This window comes from Leopardus geoffroyi, chromosome A2 (genome assembly GCF_018350155.1).
Source record: "Leopardus geoffroyi isolate Oge1 chromosome A2, O.geoffroyi_Oge1_pat1.0, whole genome shotgun sequence".
NCBI lineage: Eukaryota > Metazoa > Chordata > Mammalia > Carnivora > Felidae > Leopardus > Leopardus geoffroyi.
The window spans coordinates 30,098,388-30,124,381 of NC_059331.1; the positions used below are offsets into that span (position 1 = coordinate 30,098,388).

Here is a 25,994-nt window from a genome sequence, read left to right on the forward strand (position 1 = left end):
TGGCTTCAACATACAAAACGACGCATGTTGGCGGTGGAGGTGGGGGCAATCTCCACCGGCAGATTTTGAGTTTTACCATACATGACTTAGTCTGCTTTGTTCGGCCAATCATTCCAGACCAGTGAGAAGTCTGAGGAAAGGTGTTGCCCCACCATGACCAGGAGAAGGGTGTATGGTAAAAATCAGCCTTCTTTTAATAACCACATTAACACATGTGATGATTTAGATGAAGGCCACGAACCAGAGGGAGAAGTAAGTCTCAACAGATAATAACTACATGGCAACATGCAGTTATTAAAATTCAGGGTTTCATGCATTTCCCCAGCTCCCCTCCAGAGTGGAGGTCTCTTGGAGATTGCACAAGACTTTCAGTTTTAAAAGGACAGTGCTAACAAAGTGGTGAGCGAGGACCTGCTTTCTCTTTTGAAGAGCTGGAAAGAAACTGGGGTGACTCAAATCAAGACGAGTACACCTGGATACCTTGAGTCCAAGATTCTTGTTCGGTTTGGTTATTATTCCAATTATCATCGACCAGCCTGTTGCATAGACAGCCCCAGGACGAGGTGAGGTGTTGTGGGGGGAGGGGGCGATGAGTGGACACGGGATATTGGCAAAGCTTTAGGGCTCAAGACCTGAGCTCTTTTACCGTTGCACCACCTTACCCAGTCTCCTGTACAGATGGAGAAATTGGTCTTGATTCCTTTCTGTACAATGACGTGTAAGAAACTTTTACCTGGGGCATCCACGGAAAGCCTGTGTATGGGAAATGCTCCGCCTCTCACCCTCTTGCCCTTCTCTGGCTGGCTTTCTCTTTGGTAACAGTCCCGTTTGGAGCTCTGAGGGGTGGCCACCCACCCCCCCTTCCTCGCATACCACTAATGCTAACACGGTAATTTATAAAATGTCCAACACACCATGCATTACCACTTGTTCTGACATCGTCTATAGAAACAGATGAGAGTGGGTGTTTCTATTGTGACAGATGCCAGCTGCATTGAATTAATGCTTCAGAGAGAAATATAGCTAGTGCATAAACGCATACACAGCTACTGTGGGGTGGGGAGGGGGCAAACTCCCAACATGCCAAGAGGGAGCCTACGGCCTGGACCAACAGGGTAATGTTTCCAAGGACAGACCAGTCTGAGGTCAGTATGTAGATGTATCTGACACGAAGGAGCAGGTAACATGGAAACACGTCCTTAAAATGAAAGGTGGCAAAGGAAGAAACCGGAATTATGAAAAGATATAGAATCAGGCATTTCCTGGTGAGCGATTGAGGATCTACGCCTTCTACTCAGATACTGCCGTAAGCACTGTTCAAAAGTGGGGGAATGCATTGTTTCTCCGTGAAAGTTCAGCCTTCCCCCTGCCCCATCCTATGCTTGGGAAAAAGAAACCCCAACTTGGTCTAGTCTAAACCCCGTTTTGGAACTGCATGGTTGTATGTTTTAAATCATTAAGTACATATGAATGCAATAATTGGTATTTATTACAACAACATTTTGACACCCATCTGGTTTCAGAGTTTCAAAAAATTCTTCTGGGTTTTTTTTTTCTTTGAAGAGCTTATTATTAAGTTTTGACATGAGGAAAAGAATATTTTCTTTTTATTTTTAAGATAAACTGTTAATGTTAAGGCAATAGCACCAAGATTATTTTGATTGCTGAGCAGTTACCAAAATGTGTTCCCACTCATGCCTTAATTAATTGAATGGAGACCATTATCTGCTTTATTACAATGTCTTGATTCATATCTTTTCAGAAACAATGCCACGGAGCATGCACAAAAGAAGGTAAGAAAAGCTTTCAGATATTTATGTTTTAATTTTTAACAGATACTACCTAATCTAACTTTTGATAGAGTCATCTTAGCATGAATATGATTTACTTTTTGTAGAAGATTTTTTTTTCAGGTATAAATTTTTGGAGGTCTTAGTTCATCGTTAAAAGAAAATCAGACACATTGACCATATGATTGCATTGTGAACTTGTGAACGAACATAGGTTTTTAAAAATGTTAGGCAACTCTGAAGCAGCCAAGTAGAGCGGTCATTGAACATCCAGTTTCTACCTGGATTATTGCAAAAATAAAAATGCTGAGGGTCATCTTGATAAATGTGATTTCAACATTTCAAAACATCACTGCCAGTTTCAGATCATTTTTTATTCCTTTGATACTAACACTTCCCTTTGAAAATGTGCCAATTTATTCTTTCAAGAAAAAGCTTATCTGGCCTATAATTAGCTGTGGTCTAAGAAAAGGATCAAAGGACGGTATAGAATCACTAAACTCTATTTCACTTATTAAATCATGCACATGGTTTTAATTTCTCTGAGATAGAATTTAGGGGTGTTGGATCTTCTTGCAAAGGGAAAAAAAAGAGAGCCACTTGCCAAGCTAGAAGTGGCTGCATAACCTTGACCCTCTGAGCTGCTGCCTTTAAAGGGATGGCTAGGCCTCCAAAAAAAAAAAAAAAAAAAGACAAAAACAAAAACAACAACAACAAACCCCATGCATTCCTGGCATTTGTATGGATGAATGTAAAGAATGGTCCTATCCTCAGACCACAGATGATACAGCTACCAAAAAATTTAATTATCTGTTTTTCGACTCTTGCATTCTCAAATTTAGATAGCTTCTTGCTACCTAGATCCCAATGCTCCATATTGTATTTTGACCTTGGAAAGTATCTTTACATAACATATACATTACTAAGGCTTGATCCATTCAGAAGTTTTCATTTAGCCCTGAACATACTGTTACTATATCCTGCCATTTGCTGACACCCGAAATATGCTTTTCGGTTTAAACAGACTCTAGGAATTTTTTATTTAAAGAAAACCCCAGCTTTTAGGTAAGTGTGCTTCCCTCTTAGATTTGGATCAGGCCAGAGAGGACTGGCCAGCCCATCAGAGAGGTTTCTTGGACTATTTTTGAACGGATAACTCCCAAAGTCATGGCACTCTAATTTAAAAAAGAAAAACAACAACAACAACAACAACAAAAAACATGGGCAGAATCTTTTCGCAAAAGAATTCAGGAAGTTAAATGTAGTCCTCAAGCGTTCAGTGGGCGTAAGACAAATTGTTAGTGCTGTATATATAGCAAACGTCTTACAAACACGCTGTGTGCCAGAAATAAACAATATTGTCTCCGTATGATCAGCAAAATATGTCTAATTATCCATCTCCATCTCTGTTATATAGGATGTATAGAAATAAACAATACATATCCATGCCAAGATCACTTAAATTTAAATTAGATCTAATGTGAACTGAATACACACTCAGCATCATATATAGCAGCCATCCATGACGGTGCCGAAAAAGTAGGCATTTGTGGGATGCCTAGAGGGATGTTAACTGGTAGATTTGGTACTTTGGGAAGGTTCACATTGGGTAGGTTCACATTGGGTAGGTTACTGGTTAAACTCCTGTGGAAGAAACAGACAGAAAGAAAAAAATACCATCACAGTGACAATGCAGATGCGGCAGAAGCACATGACAGTTGTAAATAAATTGGCCAAGTTCACAGCAAGACAACAGGGAAAATGCAGGCCACACACTTCAGAAGACAGCTCACGGATGGGGCGTTGTGGTACAGCTCAGTAGTCAGAGAGAAATGACAAAAGTTAATGGGAAAAAAATTAACTACAGAGGGACTTAAAAGTGTGAAAGCTCACAGACACCTATACACAATGATCACATTATAGAAATGTCTTTGTGAGGGGGCTCTGGTTCCCAAATGCACTGCCGTGACAGTCCAGAACTTGTCTGATACTAAGAACATGAAGTGCATGGAATACTTGGCATTGGTGGGGTGGGGGCTGCCGGGGAAGTGACTGAGACTGATACAAATGGTGGCGTACTTTCCTTTTCTTACTTTTATTCGTAAATTATTTTTGAGGGAGGCACATTTCTCAAGTCAGATATTAGATCCAAGGCAGAATGGGAAATTGACCCACTTGAATGCATACTTCCCAACTGCTACTTCTGAATACAGGTATATGTGACATGGGGTGTCCTAGTTGAAAGCAAAGACGAAGGGATTGTACCAAGAAGAAGGATTAGCTTTGAGTCACTGTACAAAACACTTAAAGAAACTTGCTCTCCCAAACTAAGTCCAACTAAAATGGAGAAATGTTTACACACCTAAAAAGACACCTAGGAAAAGAAAGTTCACCTCTAGTTCTAAATTCTTGGACCGTAAGTAGATTTGAAATGTGGCCTCATGGGGCACCTGGGTGGCTCAGTTGGTTGAGCGTCTGACTCTTGATTCAGCTCAGGTCATGATCCCAAGGTCATGGGATCGAGCCGCACAGTGTGCTCCATGCTGAGCATGAAGCCTGCTTGAGATTCTCTCTCTCTGCCCCTCTCCCCCACTCACTCTCTGTCTCTCTAAAACTAAAAAGAAAAATGTGGCCTCGTGTTAGAGCGGTCGCACTTGGAAGTGAGGTAAAAACTGGAAGAAAGAATGCAGGGGTTTGGGGGGGCACTGGGGATGTTCTGTTTCTTTGTGTGATTATTATAGGGGCATGTTCAGTGTGTGAAAGTTCACCGAGCAGCGTGTTTTTCTGCAAACTGTTAAAATTAATGGAGAGTTAAAAACGTGACCTTGCATCAGCTTCTTGTTTTTTGAACGGAGATTGATCAACTGACATGATGAAGGAGAGACGGATGACCTTACGAATAAAGAGAGAAAATAAAACAAAACAAAAACCCCAACTCGAGTCAACCGTATCTCTGTGGAGGGACTGTGGCATTTACTGCTCTTCGAGCTGGCACCGTGTGCTTCTGTAGTGGCATTTTAAGGGTGTTCCATCCAGCCAAAGTCACTGGCACGGTAGAGCCCAGCCTAACTCTGCATCTGAGAGGAGCCTTCCTGTTTAAGTGGAGTTGACAGAACTTTGGCAGAGGAGTTGAGGGTTTCTTTTTGGATCTTGCAGAAAAGCAAGTTTTGCCAAAGCAGATCTGCCCTGGGCAAGCTGTGTTTGACTAACAGAACCCTTGCAAGGGCTGGGGCTGCCTGGGGGCAAGCCTCCTGATAAGTCAGAAGTCCTGCGCCCCACAGAGAGTCAGGACATCTGCCTCCCTCTAGAAACAAGTTACTCTCTCACAATGGCAATCCGGATGGAAAAACCTAGAATGCAAAATATCAAGCTAGCGTTCTTTTCCTTAAGGGAAACAGGTTTGTCTCACAGGTTTGTCCTCTGCACTTCACGTTTTGGGAAAGTTAACTCGCTTCTTTACTTGGAATGAAAGGGTGCCCTTCTAGGAATGGTCAAGAGAAGAGTAGCTAAATATGACTATTAGGTAGAAGGAACAGTGGAACTTCTTCCTCGATGCTTCTCTGTTTAACAGGAGAATCTGCCTCTGAAGTCAGTCCCTGGTGGCTCTCAGACTTAAACACTGCCATGTAACAAAACCGTTGGCGATTTCCATTAAGACATGTGTAAGCCTACATAAGCAAATGTGATCATTAGATGATACACACACTGAATAATGATCAAGGAATTAGGAGATCTTTAGAGATGGCAGCCTGGCAAGTTAAAATGTCAATTCTAAGCAAATTAAAAGTAGCTAGAAATGAATAACATACAGATGTATGCAAAAGCAACTTAATTTAAACATATTAGCGGATGGTGGGTACACAAATTAGAAATGAGCTTTGTTTTGCATATGCAAATTTGAAAAATACTTATATTAATCAAAGCATATTGTATTTGCAAAATATGACATTTTGGCTGGACTACTGCACTGGACTCGTAGAAACATTTCCTTCATGTGACATACTAGAATGCTCTACTTTTAAAAGACTGAAACATGCTTGATATTTCTGCATTCAGCAAAATAATATAGTGTCGTATTAATGTTACTAATATTTCACTTGGATATTAATAACTTGTATTAATAGTCAAAGAGGCAATTCCAAGCATAACATACATGAGAAAAGGGAGAATTTTCTAGTAGCACTCAGGTCAGATCAGGCTCCAGGAGCCACTGATGGGGATAACAAATTGCCCTTTAGTAACTACCTAAAAACAAGTCCATCACAGGCCTCTCTGTGAGAATCATAATGGGACATCTCTGGATACTATAAGAGGTGTGAATTGTAATCACAACAACTGATATATGTCAAAAATCAGACTCATTCTGGGGCATCTGTCTGGTTCAGTTGGAGGAGTGTGCAACTCTTGATCTCAGGGTCATGGGTTTGAGCCCTGTGTTGGGTGCATTTACTTGAAAAAATTAGACTCATTCATTTTAGGGACTCTGCTAAAAAAAAAAAGGGTAGCTCCCATTCAGGTTAAAGGGACTGTCCCTGGATCACTGGATTAAAAAAAGTATCATCTGCTCTCTCTCTTTCACATGGATAAATGTCACAAATGTGCATGCCTCATTTCTATGGATGAACAACCAGAGGTAGAGACATCTCTTACTTCTGGAATAAATTCTAATCAAGACTGTGTCTCCATGCAGAGAGGATATGGTTGGGTCTTCTCTCAAAGACTTCTGGATGGGGTTAGACTTGAGATTCAGAATGCCTTCCACTTTATGAGCCATTTGTTGCATGAATCTACATAGTACATCTTGTCTTCTTTTGGTGCTCTGGACACTAAAGCCTTTCTCCATGATTATCCTTAGGTCTAATCCCTGGCTTGGGGTGTGGGCACTCTTTGATACCTTCCTATAGTTTAGAATGATGTTTCCCAACCTTTTATTCATTATCACCACCAGGCCCCCAACTGCCTTCCCCGTGAGAATTTCATACCACCAATGTACTGTGTATCTGTTTATGAACTGTATGTAGACCTGTGCTTTATACATATACATAACAAGAGTAAAAATTTTTTTGCCCCTCTTCCCTGCCAAGAACCAATTTTTACCAGTCTGGGAGCTATGAAGCCCCTGTTTGAAAAGTATGACCTAGAGAATAAATTTCTAAACTTCATAGGATTTTAGAACCTCCCAATCAACTTTCCAACCTTATAGCTTGCTTCCTTCCTAATCCATGCTGGCCAAAATCAAACATTCACCGTTTCTACTTCCCCCATATTTCTGCATTTGCTTATGCTCTTTCCCAGCACTTTCCCCTCTGGAAATCTTACTCTCCAAGCCATTCCCTTTGTGACTCCTCAATTGAGATTTGTTCCCCTCTATTCCATGCTTTCATCACACTTTGTTATGCTATTTCTACATTGGTAAATATTTAAAGTCATTTTTTTTGTGTGTGTATGTTGCTCAGACCCAGCTAAATTGAGATCCCAGACCAGGGGATTATATCTTTCTCTCTTTCTCATCCCCACAGTTTCTCTATTGTATCCTTGTAATTTCCAGGCTGTATAGTTCCTTAATAAATGTCAGTCAATAAATATTTATTGAGCACCTATTGTGTCTCAGGCTCTGTTCTAGGTGCTAGGGAGGCACTGGTGACCAAATGTGGATATGGGGTGAATATGGAAAATCACATTTTCCAGAATGCTTGAAAAAGTCTTGGGTATTCAAAGTCTTTGTTTTACAAAGGAGGATAGTGAGGCTCAGCAAAGTCATCTGACTTGCCCAAGGTCACCCAGCAAGTTAATGGCAGAGTCAGGAGTTCAGTCTCCTCTCAGTCTAGTACTTTTGTATTTCATCCCAGGTCACCTACATGTCGCTAAGGTGCCTTTGGTCTGACAGTTCTTTAAGATATTGATATCTTTGACAATCTGGAAAATGAGGTTATTTTCAAAATACCTTTCATATATACATCTCAGGCAGAGAGAGGTAGAGTGCATTCTGAGAAATGAGAAACCCAGATTTTTCCGTGTGCATATGTCAAAAATAGTGTCTAGAGCAACCATTCAGAGCCCTTTTAACCTGAAATGGGTAACCACGAAGTGTGGATTCCCTGTACCTGGAGGTGTTTAAGTGGAGATTGAGACATGATCTGTCAAGGAAAAGGTGGTGTGGAGCGGGTACATAGTAGTCCTGGGGAGCTTCGGATTACTTGCTTTCTAAGTTGGCTTCCATGCCGAAGGCCACAATGACTTGACTAACAAGGAGCAACTCTGAAGAGCTGGTAGAAAGGCTGCCCAACGTTAGTGAGAGCCAAAAGCTCATATTCAGGGCTGCAGGGAGAGTTGGGGACAACCTTCCCAGCAATGGCCCTATGACCTTTCCTAATGGACACCCATGAGGGCGCTATGGGCTCTAGTTTGAGCCTATTCTTGACAGGCTGATGGCCTTCTGCTGTGGTTATAGAAGCAGTACAACGACATTTTCCACAAATGCATTGAGATGCTGATCATGACGGTTATCTGGCTTAAGGGACACAGAGATGCAGCGACCCATTCTCCCTTGCAGAGATGGAAGGCCATCTTTCTAGAGAAAAGCAGCACTAGAACTTGGCCATGTTACTCTATCAAGTAGCTTCAGTTGTATCAAGCTCAAAGGATTATATTTATGGTTTATTTTGCAGGTCTATATTTTGAAATAAGAAAATCTGAAGAAGAAAGAATACTTCTGTTTTTAGCAAACTCAATATATCAGTAGCATTTTCTTTTCAGAGTGCTGTTTTTCTTTAATAACTTGAATGCTAGTTTCTCTTGCAATAAGCTTTACAATGCATTTCTCAGTCATTTTACCTATAATCAGGTGCCTGTAATCACAACTTTTGAAAAATGGAAGAACAGAGCTATTTGAATATAACAATTATTTGAGGGAAAGGCGGTGTGTATGTATTGTCTGTGTGTGTATGTGTATGTGTGTGTGCACGCACGTCTGTGTGTGTGTGTGTGTAATGGAGGAACACGTGGTAAGATTAGAGAAGGTTGTACAAACTGAATCTATTTACCTAAGTCAGTTTCTTGTTCTTGAGTATGCATAATAATAATAATAATAATAATAATAATAAACATTCCAAAAAGAGCATTCTTTACTTGGGAAAAAAAATACAAAAAGGAAAATGAATCTCTGCTTCTTCACTAGTGGTCAGATAAGAGTTTGTACTTTCTCTTCACGTGATAGGAAGTATAGAGAGACTCATTGTTAGCACATAAAAGGAAGTCCCAAGGTCTTTTTACCCTTCATTTTGTGCCGGCCATTTCTGCAAATCTGTCATAGCACCCACGTTCTGTTTACAAATCAGCTAATAAAATGTGTGTGGTTTCAAAGAGTTGTAATTTCATGTATTTTTTAGTTGGCACTTCCAAATGTGTCCATATACTCCAAAAGGCATGTACTATTTACCACGAATTGAACAGACCACAATCACGGTCACTAACCAAGAGCACAGTTTGACCTGCAAAAAGCTACTTGAGAAGAAAAAAAAAAAAAATCTACATAAAACATTCCCAAGCTATTATTCACAACTATTCATGCTTCCCTAATGGTCAGATCTTTAAATTACTGATCCAAGAGTTCAAATTTTATTCTTTTAATCATTCAAAAGAAATCCCCAACAAAACCTTCCCTAACACGTCCATTTGTGAAAGTCATTTTGATTCTACCTTTATTTCTGATGTTATCGAGAATATTTAATGCTGTAAGAGGAATAACAGATATCTGCTTGAAGAATTTAACAGATTATAAAATGACGTCAATGACATTCTCCCAGAGCTTCATGACAATTCTCAGATACCGGGTAGGGACATTTTAAAAAGTCAGTTTTATAGAGGAGAAGTTCAGAGAGTTTCAAAGTCTTGCCTTCTGGCTGGTAAGTGGAGGGCAAGGCCCTAACCCCAGGGCCCTTGAAGAAATAGTGACGGATACCAACCATTTCCTACCGTGTTTGGTAGTAACAGCATCCACATTTAAACCCAAGTAAGTACAAGCTATTTCAAGACCATTACTATTTTGAAAATGTGAATATTACTCATTTGAACCCTTCCCTTTTCTCAGCTGTTCTCCACAGCACAAGTGTCTTGAATATAATGAGCATTTACAAAAAAAAATACAGCCCCTCGTTCACGCTTGATCATTAAGGGACCCAGTTTAACTCTCCAGCGTTAGAAGTCAGCAGGGCCATATTAAGAGAAGGTTATAAACCTGAGAATAACAAGCCAAGATTTCGATTTCTTGGTACTTGCGAATGAAGAGCAACTACCTATTAACTTGCTTTCAGTAGGGTAAGTCAAGAAACTTCTCCTGTGGCTTAGACGTGGGGGAGGGGGGCAGGTGATGTGTGGCTGAGAAAGCTATTTTGCACTCATTTCTTTGTCAGTTAGAGTCGTGCAGTGTAATATGAAGAGGAAGAATCTTAATCCAGAAAACTGTGTAGAGACAGGGCACAAGTCAAGTCCTTGAACTTGAGGGAAATGTTTTAGATATTTGTTCTGAAGTACCTCAAAGTGTGCTGTACCTACCCCCATGATGCTCTATACTGATTGTTACTTCTCAAAGATGGAAAGGACTAGAAAGAACAAAATGCTTTTCTTACAGAAAAGAAAAAACAAAAAGGAATCTGACAGGGCAAAATTAATACCAGGCTTTATTGGAGCTTTTCAAACCATACCAGAAAATTCTCAACACCTAGCGGCCCTCTACTTCTCTAGAAAGGGGAGCCTAAGACTGACCCTCCAGCATTCTTGAGTCACAGCCCTCCTTCTTGCTGGGGACACAGGCGGCACTGATTCTGCCAGACATTTCCAACGGGATCTAAGATTTGCTAAGCAATTGTGGAAATTGCCAAATTTACACCCTACAGGATTTCCGGTCGTTGGTCCTACAGGAGCGATGTCCCATTGACAAAATAAGAGGTCAAATGCATTTAGGAAGCTCCAGGTTAAACAGAGTTAAATAAGGGTCTGTATTACCATGCTCTCAGAGTTTTCAAATACGCCGCTGTGCTTTCTGCTTCTCCCTACAGGGGTGGGGTGGATGAGTGGGGTAGATGGACTTTCCTAAACATATCTGGCCACAGAGAAGTCTTCTCTCAAAGTGCGAGTTTGCTTGGCTAGACCCCTATGGAACACACTGTGGGAAACGTTAATTCCTAGGGGTATCACCACTGGAGTCAGCTACACAGTACTAACATCACAGCCAGGTTTCTCTCCCTTATTTCTTGTTTATCTTGTGCAATAAAACAAAGATTTCACTTCATAAAACATTTCTCAACCTCCTTCTCCCTCCCCCATTTGTGGGTGAGCATCACAGTTAGAAACATGTAGTGTTTGCTCTCTGTCCTTGCTAATGATAAAAGCTGTGACACCGTTAATCCATTTTTGTATGACCGTCCAGCCATTTGCACCCAAACTCCGATGATATCAAAAGAGGCTTCCTTACTTGACTGGTTCCCATGACTCCCGCTCAAAGCCCCTGTGAATGGATTGTGCAATTGAGGACTCCATCAAATCCACATATCTAACCACAAGTGGGGCAAACAGGTCTTGCAGGTGTTTGTGAAATTTTCCATTGCACAAATTATCTAGAACAGATAAGCAAAAGCTTGGTAAGAACCCACAGTTGGTTTATCAGCATACAATGTACATACAGAAGGGATTGTCTTCTATATTAAATATACCGTTTCTGGGGGAGGCGAAAAAGAAGCAGGGGGGAGGTAATAAAAGTATATGAATGGCACTGAAGCTCATGATTCAATCTGTGCGGGAGGAAAATGGAATTCAAAAACATTTTACCCGTTTGTTTTGTTCTTCTAAAAAGGGAAAGCAATCACGCTCCTTTAAAAACACAGTGAGGGGCGCCTGGGTGGCTCAGTCGGTTGAGCGTCCGACTTCGGCTCAGGTCATGATCTCACAGTTCGTGGGTTCGAGCCCCACGTCTGGCTCTGTGCTGACAGCTCAGAGCCAGGAGCCTGCTTCCGATTCTGTGTCTCCCTCTCTCTCTGCCCCTCCCCCACTCACACTCTGTTTCTCTCTCCTTCAAAAATAAATAAACATTAAAAAAAAATTAAAAAAAATTAACTCTTAAAAACACAGTGAAAACAATAATCGACAACTGTTTTTCAGGTTTTCCTTGCACCCACTCCCCTCCCTCCCGTGACATGCCCAGAAAGAAAGAGCATTCTGTCCCCCTCCCCTCCTTCTGATGAAGGAAGGTTTATTTTATGGCTATGTGTTGCTGTAAGGTACTGAAACGCTTGGGGTGTTATTTAGCTGGAAATTGTTTTTCATCTAGAAAACATCTTTCAATAAAAATTTCAAAATGTGAAGAGGTTAAGTTAATTAGCTTGTTCAAAAGCAAATAAAACACACAGGCATGGGTCCCGCTTATCACACAGCTCTTGAGTTCCCCTGCCTAGGGAAGAGAGGGCTTTCCTGTAACGGGACATTTGTTGGAAGAACGAGAATGGCCATCAGCTGTAAGCTTGTGTTGTTTTTAAAGTCATAAGAAAACTACGAAGGGGGTTCACGAGCCTGTAGTCTGTCTGGGACAGAGGAGACATCTCATTGATCTGTTTATTTACCTATTATTGATCTATTTATCTGCACACTACTTAGGAAAGTCAACCAGTCGAAGACGATACGTACAATCAGTACGGAGAAAGTCATTCAGCAGCTGAAACAGTGGAAAACTGTCCCATGTGTCTGGGGGCTGCACCTCTAACGCCGCATCCATATCCACTGCAAAGAGTGACAGGAACGTCTCCGCATGCTCCACCATCAAGTCTGACCACCACGCAAAGGCCTTTGAAATTTGGCAGAAAAACAACAGACAAAGAGGCGATGAGCTTTTCTCTCCCACTGAAGATAGGAAGTCAAGTCCTCACTGGTCAAGATTAATGGTGCATCAGCAGGGTTTGGTGACCTTATTGTAAAAAGAACAGCATTTTTCAGACAAGTGGGCTTTTACGTGTCCCGAGGCAATGCTTTTCATAATTCCAGGCCTGCCTTCAAACGTATTCTGATCTGCTGGTCAGAGGACGCAGCCGGAGGAATGGCAGACGTGGAACTTCTGTTCAGTTTACAATAATCCAGTACGTTTTGAGTCATGCTCTTTGTCACTGCCGTTGGCTAGCTCTTGCTCTAGGGTATTCAAATTTGGGAGTTTCTTCACTGTGTTTATGGGTTTTCTGCTGGTCTAACTTGAAAATTTGCAATTATTATTCACTTACATCTATACATCTGGGCTTAAATGTCTACGGTCTCATACAAGCTCAGCAACTCATTATTTCTCTATGCATCGGTAATGTCACTCCTATTTCATACCAAGGCAAAGGAAACCATTGTTGCAATTGTCACCAAACTTTTGAGTCAAAATCTCTTTCAGCAGGGAGCCTCTGGTTTTGCATCCTGCCTGTAGGGAAGATCAGGCTTACGCTAGGAAGCACTCAGTAAGATCAGGACTTACTTTTCCGGGGGTCGGACACGTATGTACATTGAAAACCAAAAAATATCAGTGAAGTAACTCATTTTCATGCACGTGGGTCCTTGGAAATCATTGTGCAGGGTCTCAGGGACCACATTCGCATCGGACGAGGCCAGATGTGAATGCCATTCAAAGGCATGCATGCATGTTGACTAATCATTTCTGGCAGGGAGCATGCAGAATGAGTGGCGGTGTCAACAGCCCCCCCCTTTTTTTTCCTGATTTCAAAGAGAGCAGAGAAACAAAAGCAAATTGGCTGCCCGTCTTGTCCCCCAGCCCCCAACCCGATGCCGTAAAGTATTTACATTGGAAACACTTTCCGGAGCATTCACCAAAAAAAAAAGATGGGAAGGCGTTTGGAAACATGAAAGATGATTATGGAAATAATTCCATAAATGAAAAGAGTTTGTTCAATGGCCAAGCTCTTCTGTGATTCATTAGTTATTTGGGGATATTCTAACAGCCACTAGGAGGCAGAATAGGGGTCCACCTCTCTTCTTTCATGAGATTTCATTTTACTTACTTCTCCTTTATCAACATGTGGCTGGTTTGCAAATTAAATGGAAAAAATCAAGTCATGGACCATTCTGCAAGGTCAGCGTGGCTGGAAATTGACACCTGCTGTTTCCATTTTAACTTACAGTAAAACCTCACCGACTCAGAGTAAGGAGAGAAGAGAGATGCTCGCCTGTCAGCAAAAAAGCCTACATTATGGGGTTTTCTAAAAAGAGATATCATTTTACTGCTTTCAAATGCAGTCAGTACTTGGGCACGAAAGTCAAAGGCATTTGCTGGTTGCCATATAAGTGTCTCATAAATGTAGAGGTTTTTTTTTTAAACTTCTAATGACCATAGACCCACTGATGCTTAAAGTGAAGTCAAAGAGATAGAAGCTTTAACTTCAGAGGTCCTGGGATAAAACTTGTGAGAAGAGCCGTTAGAATTTCCAGAGAAAGTTGAGATCATGTCAAACATTCCACTTCAGAAAAATGAAAAGAGCCACATCTGCAGTTGAATTGCCGCAAGTATTTGTGTCTGAATCGATGAGGTTTTATTGTGGTTTTCCTGCCTGGGCACGAGGGCCCTGGGGTGTGGGGCTGGCTCCACACTACCTGGCTAAATCCGGCAGAGGAAGAAATCCTCCGCCCCACCCCCGGAGCTCTCCCAGCCACCTGTGTTTTGGGCAGAGACCTTGAAAATATTGGAACTTGCTGGAGTCCCACTCCCACCCCCACCCCTAGATGGCGGGATGACTCTCATTAATCCTGATGCAGGAGATTTGCAAACTTCACAAAGACACGCCAAATGTTGGCTGGTACTTCCTCATTAGTTATTTTATGAACTTTATAGCTTCAGGGTGAGTCCAAGTAAACAGTTACTGGGAAGACTGAGTTGCCTACTCAGATATGATTTTGCTCTAGGATGACGGGGGCGGGGGGGGGGGGGGCGGGGTGTGGAGAAAAAGAAAGAGAGAGAGAAAAAAAAGAACAAAAAAACAATCCTAAATGTCTGAAATTCCAAATTTCTTAGCCCAACTTCACGCCTGGTTCTTACTAGGTTTATTGAGACGTTGCAAACCAGAGGCCCAAATAAGCACCCACTTCTATCTATAGAGAGCCTAGTCTCTCATTGGAATTTCATAAAATTGAGCAATTATCTATAGCTGTTGCATGAATAGGTATATAGATAGGTAACCCTACAAAGAACAATGACTACCATGAGATGAATGATCACTATTGAAGTCTGGCAGAGAAACTTTGGATTCTAAAGTGAAGATCATTTAAATATAATAGCTGTAGGAGAAACGAAGACCAAATCTATTTCTGTCCACCCAAGGTAATTCTTCCAGAACCACATCAGGAGGTTCTGGAGAAAAGATTCTGGCAAGGGCAATCACAACCAAAAAGCCATTATCATAATTTCAATCAAATGAACAGAATCCGTGTGACTGGGTTGGGCAAGGCAAGCTTGAAAATTTTTAAAAAACCACCAAAACAAGACCTAACAACTATATTTATCTCACACTTGTTCATACAGGTGAATGCTACTTTGGTACACGACTGAACTCAAAGTCTGTGGGCATCCGAAGCCTTTGGAGATCTTTTCCAAAGATAATAAGGAGTTGTGCTTTGGCTTCTAAATACTTACCTGCTCATTTCATTATTTAAAGGCAAAGATGTATGCTTTAGGAATACAGTCCACCACACTGAACACATTGTCTATTTTGTACACAAACTACATGTATATATGTACCCCTTCGTGTACCACAATACATATATACATATACATACGTATACATAGAGAGAGATTGGAAAGGGAGAGCAATGATACGTGAAGGCATTATTCGTGTGTATGTGTGTGCGTGCATGTGGGAATAACTTCAGCTCTCAGAGCAGAATTAAGCTGAGATTAAGAAATAAATGTGACAACTACTACCGTATCGTGCATGTGTGTATGTGTGACATAGTTCCAGCTGAGGAGAATGTTTTCTCTTGGGGTATTTAATTACTTTGTACTGGAATTAAAAATGATTCTAAGGATTGTTGGTTTTTTTTGGTGAGGGAGGCAAGTCTACTTGTCACATTCGTTTGTGTAGAGCCACGAGACGCCGTGGCTCCACGGCCGAGATCCATGCTTAGGGTTTAGTGACTTTCTTGAGTGTATCTGAGCGATCAGAGAGGATGCAAGGAGGACTGGTCAGTAGAAAAAAAAAATCTTCATACTTCATTCTTTTTGGCAGCCAAACCTCGTCTTAAACATATCAGAGCAAATTCTACTTCGTTAGCTGTAGTCCAGGGGGCTCTCGACCCAGCTCTACTTTGAAATCAGCTGGGCAGTTTTACAAATTACTAATACTCAGCTCCTCCCCGTGAGATTCTGACTCCTCGAGCTGGCTGGGGTGACACCCTGGCATCAGTAAGTTTTAAGGGCTTTCCAGGTGATTGCAATCTGTAAGTGAACGCTCCGAACAAACAGTGCCTTTCTGGATGCTTCCACCTTGAAAAGAGCCCCTTCTTCTTTCCACATATTCTGTCTGTACCTGTCACTTGACACTTTCCACATAGGTTTTGTCCTTTTTCATGATCACATACTCAATATATTTGGCTTCCTTAGCAATTCGTCCCCAAAAATGCAACAGCCAAGCTCGGCTGAGGACTTAACTACGTGCCAGGCATCACGCCAGACACTTTACTTCATGTGGACTTCCATCCCCAAACGACCATCTGAGGTAGATTCTATTATTCTCTCTCATTTACAGGATAAGAGAGGTCACGTAACCCGGTCGAGATCATAAAGCAAGGGGCAGGTAAAGCTGGAATTCAAACTCAAGCTTCTCTGACACAGAACCCGAGCTCCTGGCCACTATGCACTGTATTGTTTGAAGGTCAAGACTGCCTTATGTTTCCTTGTTCTCCCAAAAAGCACTGAGGTAGGTTGCCTCGGTGCTTAGCAGATAGGTAACTTTGGATCCATTCATGAAATTCTGTGATTGGGTGAAATTACTAATTCAGGAAATGATCCTGCACATTTCTCTAAAACCGAATCAAGTCTCCCAATTCCAAAGTGTGCTGAAGTTTTCAGTCTAACTTCTCATGGAAACAGAATTGGATTTATTCCTACCCTATTTACTTACCCCGAATGCCTTTTCAATGCATAAGATTAAAATATTTTTATGATGATGGTTATTAGGGCAGTTTAAGATGATGATTAGTGCTTACTGAGAAAAGTGCTTGTTTGGAAAAGCAAAACAAACAAAAACGTCTTCTTTGTAATATCAGCTTCCCTTTGGTACCTCTTTTGAGTAATTTAGGAAAATATCCATCCTTCCTTAGCCTGTAGCAGCCTGAGAGTATCACGTGATTACAAATGAAGCATGTCTGTCACTTTTGTTCTTCTTTTAGTTAAAAGGACAGCAGCACAGCTGTGACTGAGGAAAGCCATCCTCTTCGTATCCAGGTCTTTAGAAATGTGTAGATTTGGTTTGGCATCATGGGAAAAGCCTCAATATCCAAATCAGGGGAGGGCAGGCCAGAACCCCTGCGGAGCTCTGGAAACGATTCGGTGGACACCCAGAAAGAACGTACTTACCGTCACTTAAACCCCCAAGGCCCCCAATCTGAAAAGGATGTCCTCTAGGAGATGGAGTCGAAAAAAAAAATTATCCTAGCCCAACTTAATTTTATATGTCTGGAGGTAGGTCCTAGTTTCCAGGTTTGCAGGGGGTTGATTTGGCCCCTCTTCTCATTCCTGGCTGTGCACCGCTTGTAGGAGTTAGTTACACTCGCCTCAAAGGGTCTTCACCCCGTTCTTAGGAGGGTTTTGGGGGGAATCATGATTCTTTGACACTCTCTCTATATATAAATACTGTATATATGATTCACATACAGACAGTTGTAGAGGAAGATTAGTATCACTCTGGCTAGCTACTGGTTACTACATTCGGTACTCAACTGCTGTGGTAAAGGTAAGTACAGACGGACGTAGGAAACTAAGACAGGCTAAGGACAGGATCCAGGCAGGTAGGAGGCGCGTGTCGGGATGTAACTGCACTTGTTGTTAAGTATATCACTCGCTTCATGCACGCACAAGAGAACCCCCACATTTACCCTGCCGTGGAGGGCCATTTCACAAGCAGTCCACTGGAAGTTGCCGTTACATTCCTCGGGTCAGTGTTAGGAAGCAGGAGCACCCAGGAAAAATCCCAGTAGAAGACATGATACTTGGAAGGGCATGCACAGACTATGACAGCAGGTGGCTGGCTCATTCGGCTTAGTCACATACCTCTTTTCCCTGCCACGATCAGCCATGATTGAGTGGAACAGTAGAAAAACAGGGAGGAAATTTAAATATGCAATCAGGCATTAGTCGGGACGATTGGATTTATGGTGTATTATATATTATGTAACTATACTGTCAATTTTCCTGTATCATGGGAATGATCATTTTAAGTGCTTGAGAAATTGCTTTTATGGAGTGCCTTGGTTCCCCTCTTGCTGCAGAACTGAATGGAGAGGAAGAGCGAAAATTAGTGCAATTTTCAAAAAGGTTATTTTAAGAGCAATTTTAAATCTCGGTTTCTGAAACAGGAAGTGACAAAATAGTTTGACCATAATGGCATCTTGGTATCTTTTTTCTTTTGGAAGAGTTGGGTTAAGTCCTTGCAGTTTTGGGATTTAGTTAGCCTTGAAATCCCTTAGTTTACAGTTATTATCAAAACGATCATTTTGACAGTGGTTCGTAAAAGAAAAAGAAAAAGTAGGCTGTATTTATTCAGATGTATGTTGGAGAACCGACAAGTTGAACAACACAGAATAATTTGCTTCCGTCACTGCATTTAGCAACCTAGGTCATCCGAGATTAACCAGTGAAGGCTCTCGTGCGAGCGGAGTAAGTTACAGAGATAAATTCAAAAACATGGCCTGCGATCCACACACCAAATAAAATAAATAAAAACAACAGTGGTGGCGACAACAACAACCACAAAAGACCAAAAAGTATCGTGTGTGTTCCCGACGATAACCTTGTGCTGCTGGAATACATGTTATCTTTAAAATACACTCACCTCTTTTGCTTGTTGTTACAAACATCTGAAAACTTAAAGCTGAAATGTATAACATGTAGCCACTTTTTGTTTGTTTTAAACGACCTTCCAAGGGCTTCTCCTTGCAAAACTTCCACTCGCCTTCTCTTTGCAAGGCCAGTTAAAAGAACATGTGTGTTAAGGCATCTCGTTGGTTTGAATTGCTGGGAGGATGGGGTCTGCACTTTCCCGCTAAGGGACACCCAGAGAAACAACTTCCCACCCGGCCCGCTCACCTCCGCGTGGTGCTCCTCATTCTGTTGGAGAACCTCAATGACTAGTTCAGCAAGACGGATTGTGTCTTCGAGCTTTTTGGCAGGAGTGATTAATCGGCCTACATTTTCTGTAGTACAAGAATTGGTGTTAAAATTCAGTGAGAGCTTCGGGCTAGTTTTGCGGCCATTAGAACTAGTGGATAAGACATTTCAAATCATCACCAATTTTTTTTTTTCTCTAAAGGTTCATGCAAATGTTCAGTGCCACGTAATTAGTAGTGAGCAGACCATAAAGCCATTTTGTTATTAACACCATCCTCATTATAATACATATTAAGAAAAAGCAGTGCTCCAGCTGCCAATTTTCATAGTAAGGCTATATTAAGTTTATGACAGCCCGTTTCCAATTGAGTGACATTTTGTACACACGTTCTTTAAAGACAGCATAAATGCACTATCTTATATCACTCTCTAGACTGTGTTCGCGCTACCTGAGGCAGGACTCTGACCCCTGACTGCTGTGACGTTTGTTTCCTGGATTTGTCCCTGAACGTTTGGTACTTCAGCTTTGTTTTTCATGTTTAACAGGTATTGGAATGTTCATTTGGAACAAACAGAGTCAAACGTCTGGCTGTTTGAAGTTGTCCAGGGTTTAACAGGTATTGGATGTTTAACAGGTATTGGAATGTTCATTTGGAACAAACAGAATCAAACGTCTGGCTGTTTGAAGTTGTCCAGGGAGGAAACTGAAAGCTAACGGACATTCCTGAGCTATTAGGTAGAAGACAGGATAGAATCATTAAAAGGGCGTTGGGGGTAGAGGACTGGAGGAAGGGATGGTAATCTTTGCCACTGGTTGGTAGGATTGAAATTTTATTTGGGGGGTGGGGGGGGTGGTGGCAACAATGTACTCAAAACTGGTTCTTTGTTGTTAGTTTTTATTATGTTGAAAGCATTGTGTTTTGATCTGACCCAAGACCAAAGGGAACCCTGGTTCAGGGTGAGTCTTTCCAAGAGCGGATTCAGGAATGTTTGGTGAAGTCATTATGTTACCAAAAATGAGAAACTTTTTTTTCCTGGGGGAAATCTTTTTATTTAAAATGTAATGATGTTCCTAGCCAATGAAATTGCTTGAATTCAACCAGTCTGAACCCACAGGGGATCCTCTATTCCATGTTTAAACCTTCGAACTCTGAAGCCTCGGAGACGTTGGGAGCACACGGGGTGAAATGGCAGTAGGACCCGTTAGTGTGATTCCACAGCCAGGTTATATATGTTCACAAAAAGACTGCCAGAACTTGTTTTTATCCCCTCCTCTAAAGCAGATATATTTTGGCGTCAGGATTTTTCTAACTAGAGAAAATTACTTAAAACTTCACAGGAAGGTTTTCTTGTTGTTTATGCTGTTGTTTGGCCGGGGGGCGGGGGGCAGGGGGCGCGGAGCTGAGGTTTAAACAAATAGGTGACTGCGAATTTACAAAAGAAATTTAAAAGGGTCGTCTCATTTTCCACTGTACGTTTGTCAGACAGGCAATGAACACCAGACGAGTAGTCATGTGGGATTTAATAATGAAAAACAAATTCAGTGAGCCACTGTATAAAGGGTATTTCAGCCAATGGGAATGAAGAATGGTAGATGGGGTTGGGGAAGACTGTCGAGGTCCTGGGAGTTTCAGTCCAACAGAGTCCCACAACTGGAGCGAAAGTGGGCTTTCTGGATTCAGGCCAATGGGACACTCCATGGTTTGTACCGCACACAGGTGGAAATGGCTGGGTAGGGTTAGGGCATGAGGGGGTAGCAGGGGACATAAGTGTGCAGATCAGGCAGGGAATATCTGACACTCAGGGTGAGGACATGTGAAGAGTTTAGGGTTGATAGCTCATCGCCTGGTCCAGAGCAATGACTGTATGGAGAGACAAAGAGTGACAAGGTTGATTTCTGTGCTTTGGGGGCACCAGGTCCGTTTATAATTTCCTAAATGGGCTATCATAATTTCATCAGGAGACTTTCAGGCATTTCTACAAACATACTGTGTATATATGTTTGAGTAATATGTGTAGAATGAGGTATTTGCATTTTGATAGTAAATATGCATAAGCTACTATTTTTTATTAGTTGATATTCACATTTACACATCAATTTGCAAATTCCTCATCCTATGCTTATTACCCATTCGACACATACACCCACATACACACATCACACACTTACAGACATTTTCTAGTAACCAGACAAGCCTGCACATTAATACAAATCTGCAGGAAATCCCACTTGGGGCACATCTTTGAAATCTCTAGCTTTAAGAATAAAGAACATTGTCCTTTTGGGTGGAATACTCACCAAATCTAGGGGGAATTCTAGCTGTACGTGACACATGAGATAGACATGAAATAATTCCTACCAACATTTGTATGTACTTTTATTTAAAAAACTGTGAATGATTTTCATGTCTGGAGAAATCCAAGATGCTTAAGCTAGGACCACCTGAAGATTTGTTTTAATATGCAGTACTCTTAGATTGACTACAATATATATTGATAGATACACATAAAGTGTATATGTGCATGCAGCCATTCTATAAGTGTGTGCACATGTACACAGATATGTGTATGCCTGATGTATATATACAAACAGTATGTTTAATAAAACCTTTTGCAATTTTACTTTAACAGGCAACCATTAACATAAGCAGGTTAAGGATCCTTTAATCTAGGATGCTTGATCTTCCAATTAACCCATGGAGCAGATTTTCATTTACTATTAATTAGCTGCAATTCCATTATCTGTAGATCAAGCCACTTTGCTGAGACAAGATACTATTTTCCTCTTCATTTGCGTAGCTAACTGACTAGCTAAATGGCAAAAATTGTACTGGAAACAACTTGTCTAAGATGTTGTCTTTAAAGAAAATATTGTGCAAAATCCTGTAGCACGTCCTCCCTCCCCCCTCCCCCAGCAGAGGTCAAGGAGAAATTTGCGCTTAAACGTGACTTTTTTTTTGTCACTTCCGCTGTCTTGAAATGTATTGCAACATTCCTATCTCCCAATCGTGTACCTGCTGGAGCACTGAGGAAAGGCAACTAGAACTACAATATACTTAGTAAACATTTCATACAACAGAATTGAAGCTCATAACATATAAAAAAAAATCATCATGCAAAATGTTATGCAACAATGTTATTTTGTGCTGACATTGAGGTTTGAAAATGTTGCATATGTCAGACATAGCTAGAGACAAAAAAAAAATGTGGACATTTGGAAATAAATGCTCTCTTTCGACTGTCTCAAAACCTACAGTGTCACACTCGAGAGCCGGAGCCGCACGCAGCTCAGTATTCCAAACCGAAACAAAATTTCCAGAAGAAAAATGAACGGAAAAGCAAACTAAGCTAGAAAGCTGCTGAGTACAATAACGGTAGAAGTTTACAGTACTTGGTTTTGGCCTAGGCATGCCTTTGAGCCTCTGAGATAGCATGCTGGTCTGCGTTTGGGAGGGTGGAGGAGGCCCAGGAGGCGCTGGGGGGGCTGCTCAGGTAGGTGAGGAGAGACAGTAAAAAAAGTAAAGAGACAAAGTGACTTTTTACAAAGGTGACAAGTAAGATGACAAACTCTGAAAAGAACAACCAAACAAGCAAATGTGATAAAACACAAATGGAGAGCTGCTCCTTTCTAGGAGTCACGGCAACGTTACAGAGGCGTGACATTGTGCGACAAGGGACAGGACTCTTACCAGCGTCACCAGCACCACCCTACCGAGACACTCAGAGGCTGAATGCAAATACTGGATGCCCTTATCCAGACGGATACACATGAATGATGGTGGCAGCATCATTGGCAGAGAGAAGATACACTTTTGTTCAATGAAGAACGCCTCTGTGTTAACAGCTGCTTCCTTTTTCCAACGATCAGACTTATGGGTTCACAGCTGGAAGATCTGGCTTCTCCCCTTCAACATGCTTCCTAACCTTCTTAGGCAACCTTACACCTTCTACTTAAACCTCCCTGTGCTTCAGTTTCCTCAGCTGCAGAGTGAGAATGTTAATATCTTTCTTATGTACCTCGCAGGGATGATGCTAAGAGCAAATGAAACAATGCTGGACAGATCTCTGTAAAGCCTAAGGTGCCTCAAATGTTTATTGTTATCTCCGACACTGTGAGGAGGCAGGAATGAATTGCTCTACAAAAGCAGATGAAGGGCCATTATTAGTTCCAGTGAGGTAGGGAATATTCTTGCTCCCTTTGTGGAATTTCAACATGTCAAAATCTGTCATTTTTTTTTGGGGGGGGGGGACGGAAATGTGTGGTATCTGATTGTTTCCAGCTCATTTAATTATTTTCAGTTTGGAATTCTCGTGGCTTTTATATTGTGGGTTGAATCATATATAAAAACTTGCCAGCTTATCAAATATGTTACTTGCTATTCCAAATGTTAGAATACTGTAATCAGCACTTGACCCATCTGTCATGTGGTTTACAATATCAGCACAGCAAGCATCCTATAACAATAGCCTCTCCTTCAATACAGGCACAGAGCACTGTCAGCTTTACAATTCTCTCTCTTTAATGAGTGTCTCATTAACCTTAGACCTGCTCCTTTTTAATAGTTCCTCATTTATAAAGCAATCTGCACGGTGAGGGGGACATACTCCATTGCCAAGTGCGCTTCTGGGTTTGCTTAAATTTTCAACTGGGAAAATGAATTTTACTTCAAGCTTATAGGAAATGTAATGCTAGCAACATTAATAAAAAAACATGAGAAATAAGGATAAATAAGAATATTCTGGTGAAACCATCTATTAAAAGCAGAAGTTGATGAGGTCTTTTGATCGTGGGACCACCTCAATGTTTTGAAGGCAGGACTAAAAAAAAATTATTTATCAGTCTCTCCTCTTATTTAAACCTTTTGTTTGGAAAAGATTGTGCATAAACAGAATTTGGAAAAAATCAGTTTTGAATTAAAGCTATTTAAAGGAAGGCCACTGTGGATCCTTGCTTTAGGAAAAAGAAAAACCACTCCGTATTTTAAAGTTTTGTTAAAATCTGGTTTTCTACCCCCAGCTGTGCTGAAAGTTAGGTACGTCGCTGGTAACACACCCTCATGGCTCTTTCGATGAGTGTGTGTTACCTGAGTGTGTAACTTCTTACTCTTTTCCCCCAGGTAGCCGAACCTATGTAGAGAAATACCTAACCTGGTGGTTTATAAAACAATGAATTGTCCCTGGGCTGATCCATAACCCCCGAGGGAGCAGAGACACATTTCAGCTCAGTGGGTCTTGATGAGAATTCGTAAAGGGATTCCCTCTTGCCAAGTGCCTGTCCAGAATTCTGACAGTGAGGTTTGCCACCAGAGAAAAACAAGCTCCCTATTTTTTTTTTTCCTCACAGAGCAAAACAAAAACATCATACCTTGGTTTCCAACTTCATTTACCCAATTACCATTGCTCATGTTTACACAATTAAATCTGCTTGGCTTCCAGAGAGAGAGTTAAATGTGACTGCAGAAAAACAAAAAGACAATTCCTCCACATGCTCAGCTAAGCCAAGGAAGAGAAGCATCCAGGAGAGAGAGACGCTCCAATTAGCCCTTAAATAACCTGACCATTTCTGCTTCCAGTGAACTCATTGCCAGTCCCTGAAATACCAAATGAGAGATGGATATGGTTGATGGAAAACCCACTTACTACCAAGTTCCAGCCTATTGATGTGTTGGTGCAGGTGCCAGTGGTAGTATTATGCTATCACTGGAAATAACTAGCGGGTAGCAGTTTGCTATGATTTGGGAGCTGGGGAGACCAGAGCTAGTGTAGGAACAGAATAAGCAGATAGACACGTCCTGCTTTCCAGAGGACCCTGCCTCTCTAAAATGATCACTCCATGGACCATACATTGAACGCACGTTCACAAGTCCACATGATTTCTTCAGTGACGCTATCCATTAATACGTTTCATGTCTTACATCTTCATCACTCCCTTTCAGAAGATTTCGTCGCTAGCACAGCTTGAAGTACATGGTGGTAAAGAGGTGGGTGAATCATGCATCATTTCCTCTACTCTTTTCATTGTAGCCATTTTGCCTCTCCCCTGTAAGGACAGGATGGCGTGGCCAGTCCATTCTACCTCCAAAGTATCTCCTGATTTTATCTCCCACTGTATAACGTCATGTGCCCACACTCTTGCCAAGGGGATCGACATGCAATTCACCTCATCATCTCTACCTCAACTGTCGCCAAAGACTGCCAGCCTGCCTTCAGTACCTCTCCTCCTCTGAAGTTCATTGTCCATGCTGCAGCCAGAGTGACCTCCTAAAGCCTGTATCTGAGCCTGTCCTACTCCTGCTCAGAAGCCTTTAAGAGATTCCTTCATAACAAGAGTTATACTTTCATGTGTCATAACAAAGAGAGTGCCTGCCTTCATAACAAAGGTCCACCTCCTTTATTGGTACCTTACTGAGCACATACGGCCCTTAAAAATAGCAAATTACATTCAACATCAGTCTCTCCCTATCCCATTGAATTCTGTATTTCTAGGGGCTAAAGCAGTGCCTAACCCAGGGCAGGTCCTCAAATATTGCTGGAAGGAAATCTTCAGTGGATTCTGCCCAATGCAGTGCTTTCATGGAAGAAGAAAGATTCTGTAGTTGCAAATGCATATAAACTATACAGTAACTCTATCTCTTACCAAAAGCCTCTGGTTACTTAACAAATATACTAAACTGAATTGCTGAATAGTAAGCATCATAACTGAAACTTCCAAACCAGAGAACAACTTCAGATGTCTTGATGCAATTAAAAATGATTTAAGGGGCGCCTGGGTGGCGCAGTCGGTTGGGCGTCCGACTTCAGCCAGGTCACGATCTCGCGGTCCGTGAGTTCGAGCCCCGCGTCGGGCTCTG

At 41.5% G+C, this 25,994-nt stretch overlaps 1 protein-coding gene across 29 annotated transcripts in view; it reads right to left on the reverse strand.

Moving 5' to 3' along the window:
* The window catches only part of CADPS (calcium dependent secretion activator), a 481,890-nt gene that overhangs the window by 84,253 nt on the left and 371,643 nt on the right, over positions 1 to 25,994 (reverse strand). For 5 of the 29 annotated variants that reach the window (XM_045496958.1, XM_045496955.1, XM_045496959.1 and 2 more), the window contains 7 exons: positions 22,535 to 22,627; positions 19,123 to 19,229; positions 18,088 to 18,096; positions 13,829 to 13,849; positions 12,468 to 12,624; positions 11,263 to 11,404; positions 3,288 to 3,434 (listed from right to left, as the gene is read on the reverse strand). In XM_045496958.1, the coding sequence (XP_045352914.1) occupies positions 3,288 to 3,434; positions 11,263 to 11,404; positions 12,468 to 12,624; positions 13,829 to 13,849; positions 18,088 to 18,096; positions 19,123 to 19,229; positions 22,535 to 22,627 (676 nt within the window). The remainder of the gene's footprint in view (positions 1 to 3,287; positions 3,435 to 11,262; positions 11,405 to 12,467; positions 12,625 to 13,828; positions 13,850 to 18,087; positions 18,097 to 19,122; positions 19,230 to 22,534; positions 22,628 to 25,994) is intronic. The other 24 variants (XM_045496979.1, XM_045496981.1, XM_045496980.1 and 21 more) reach the window with 12 other exon arrangements.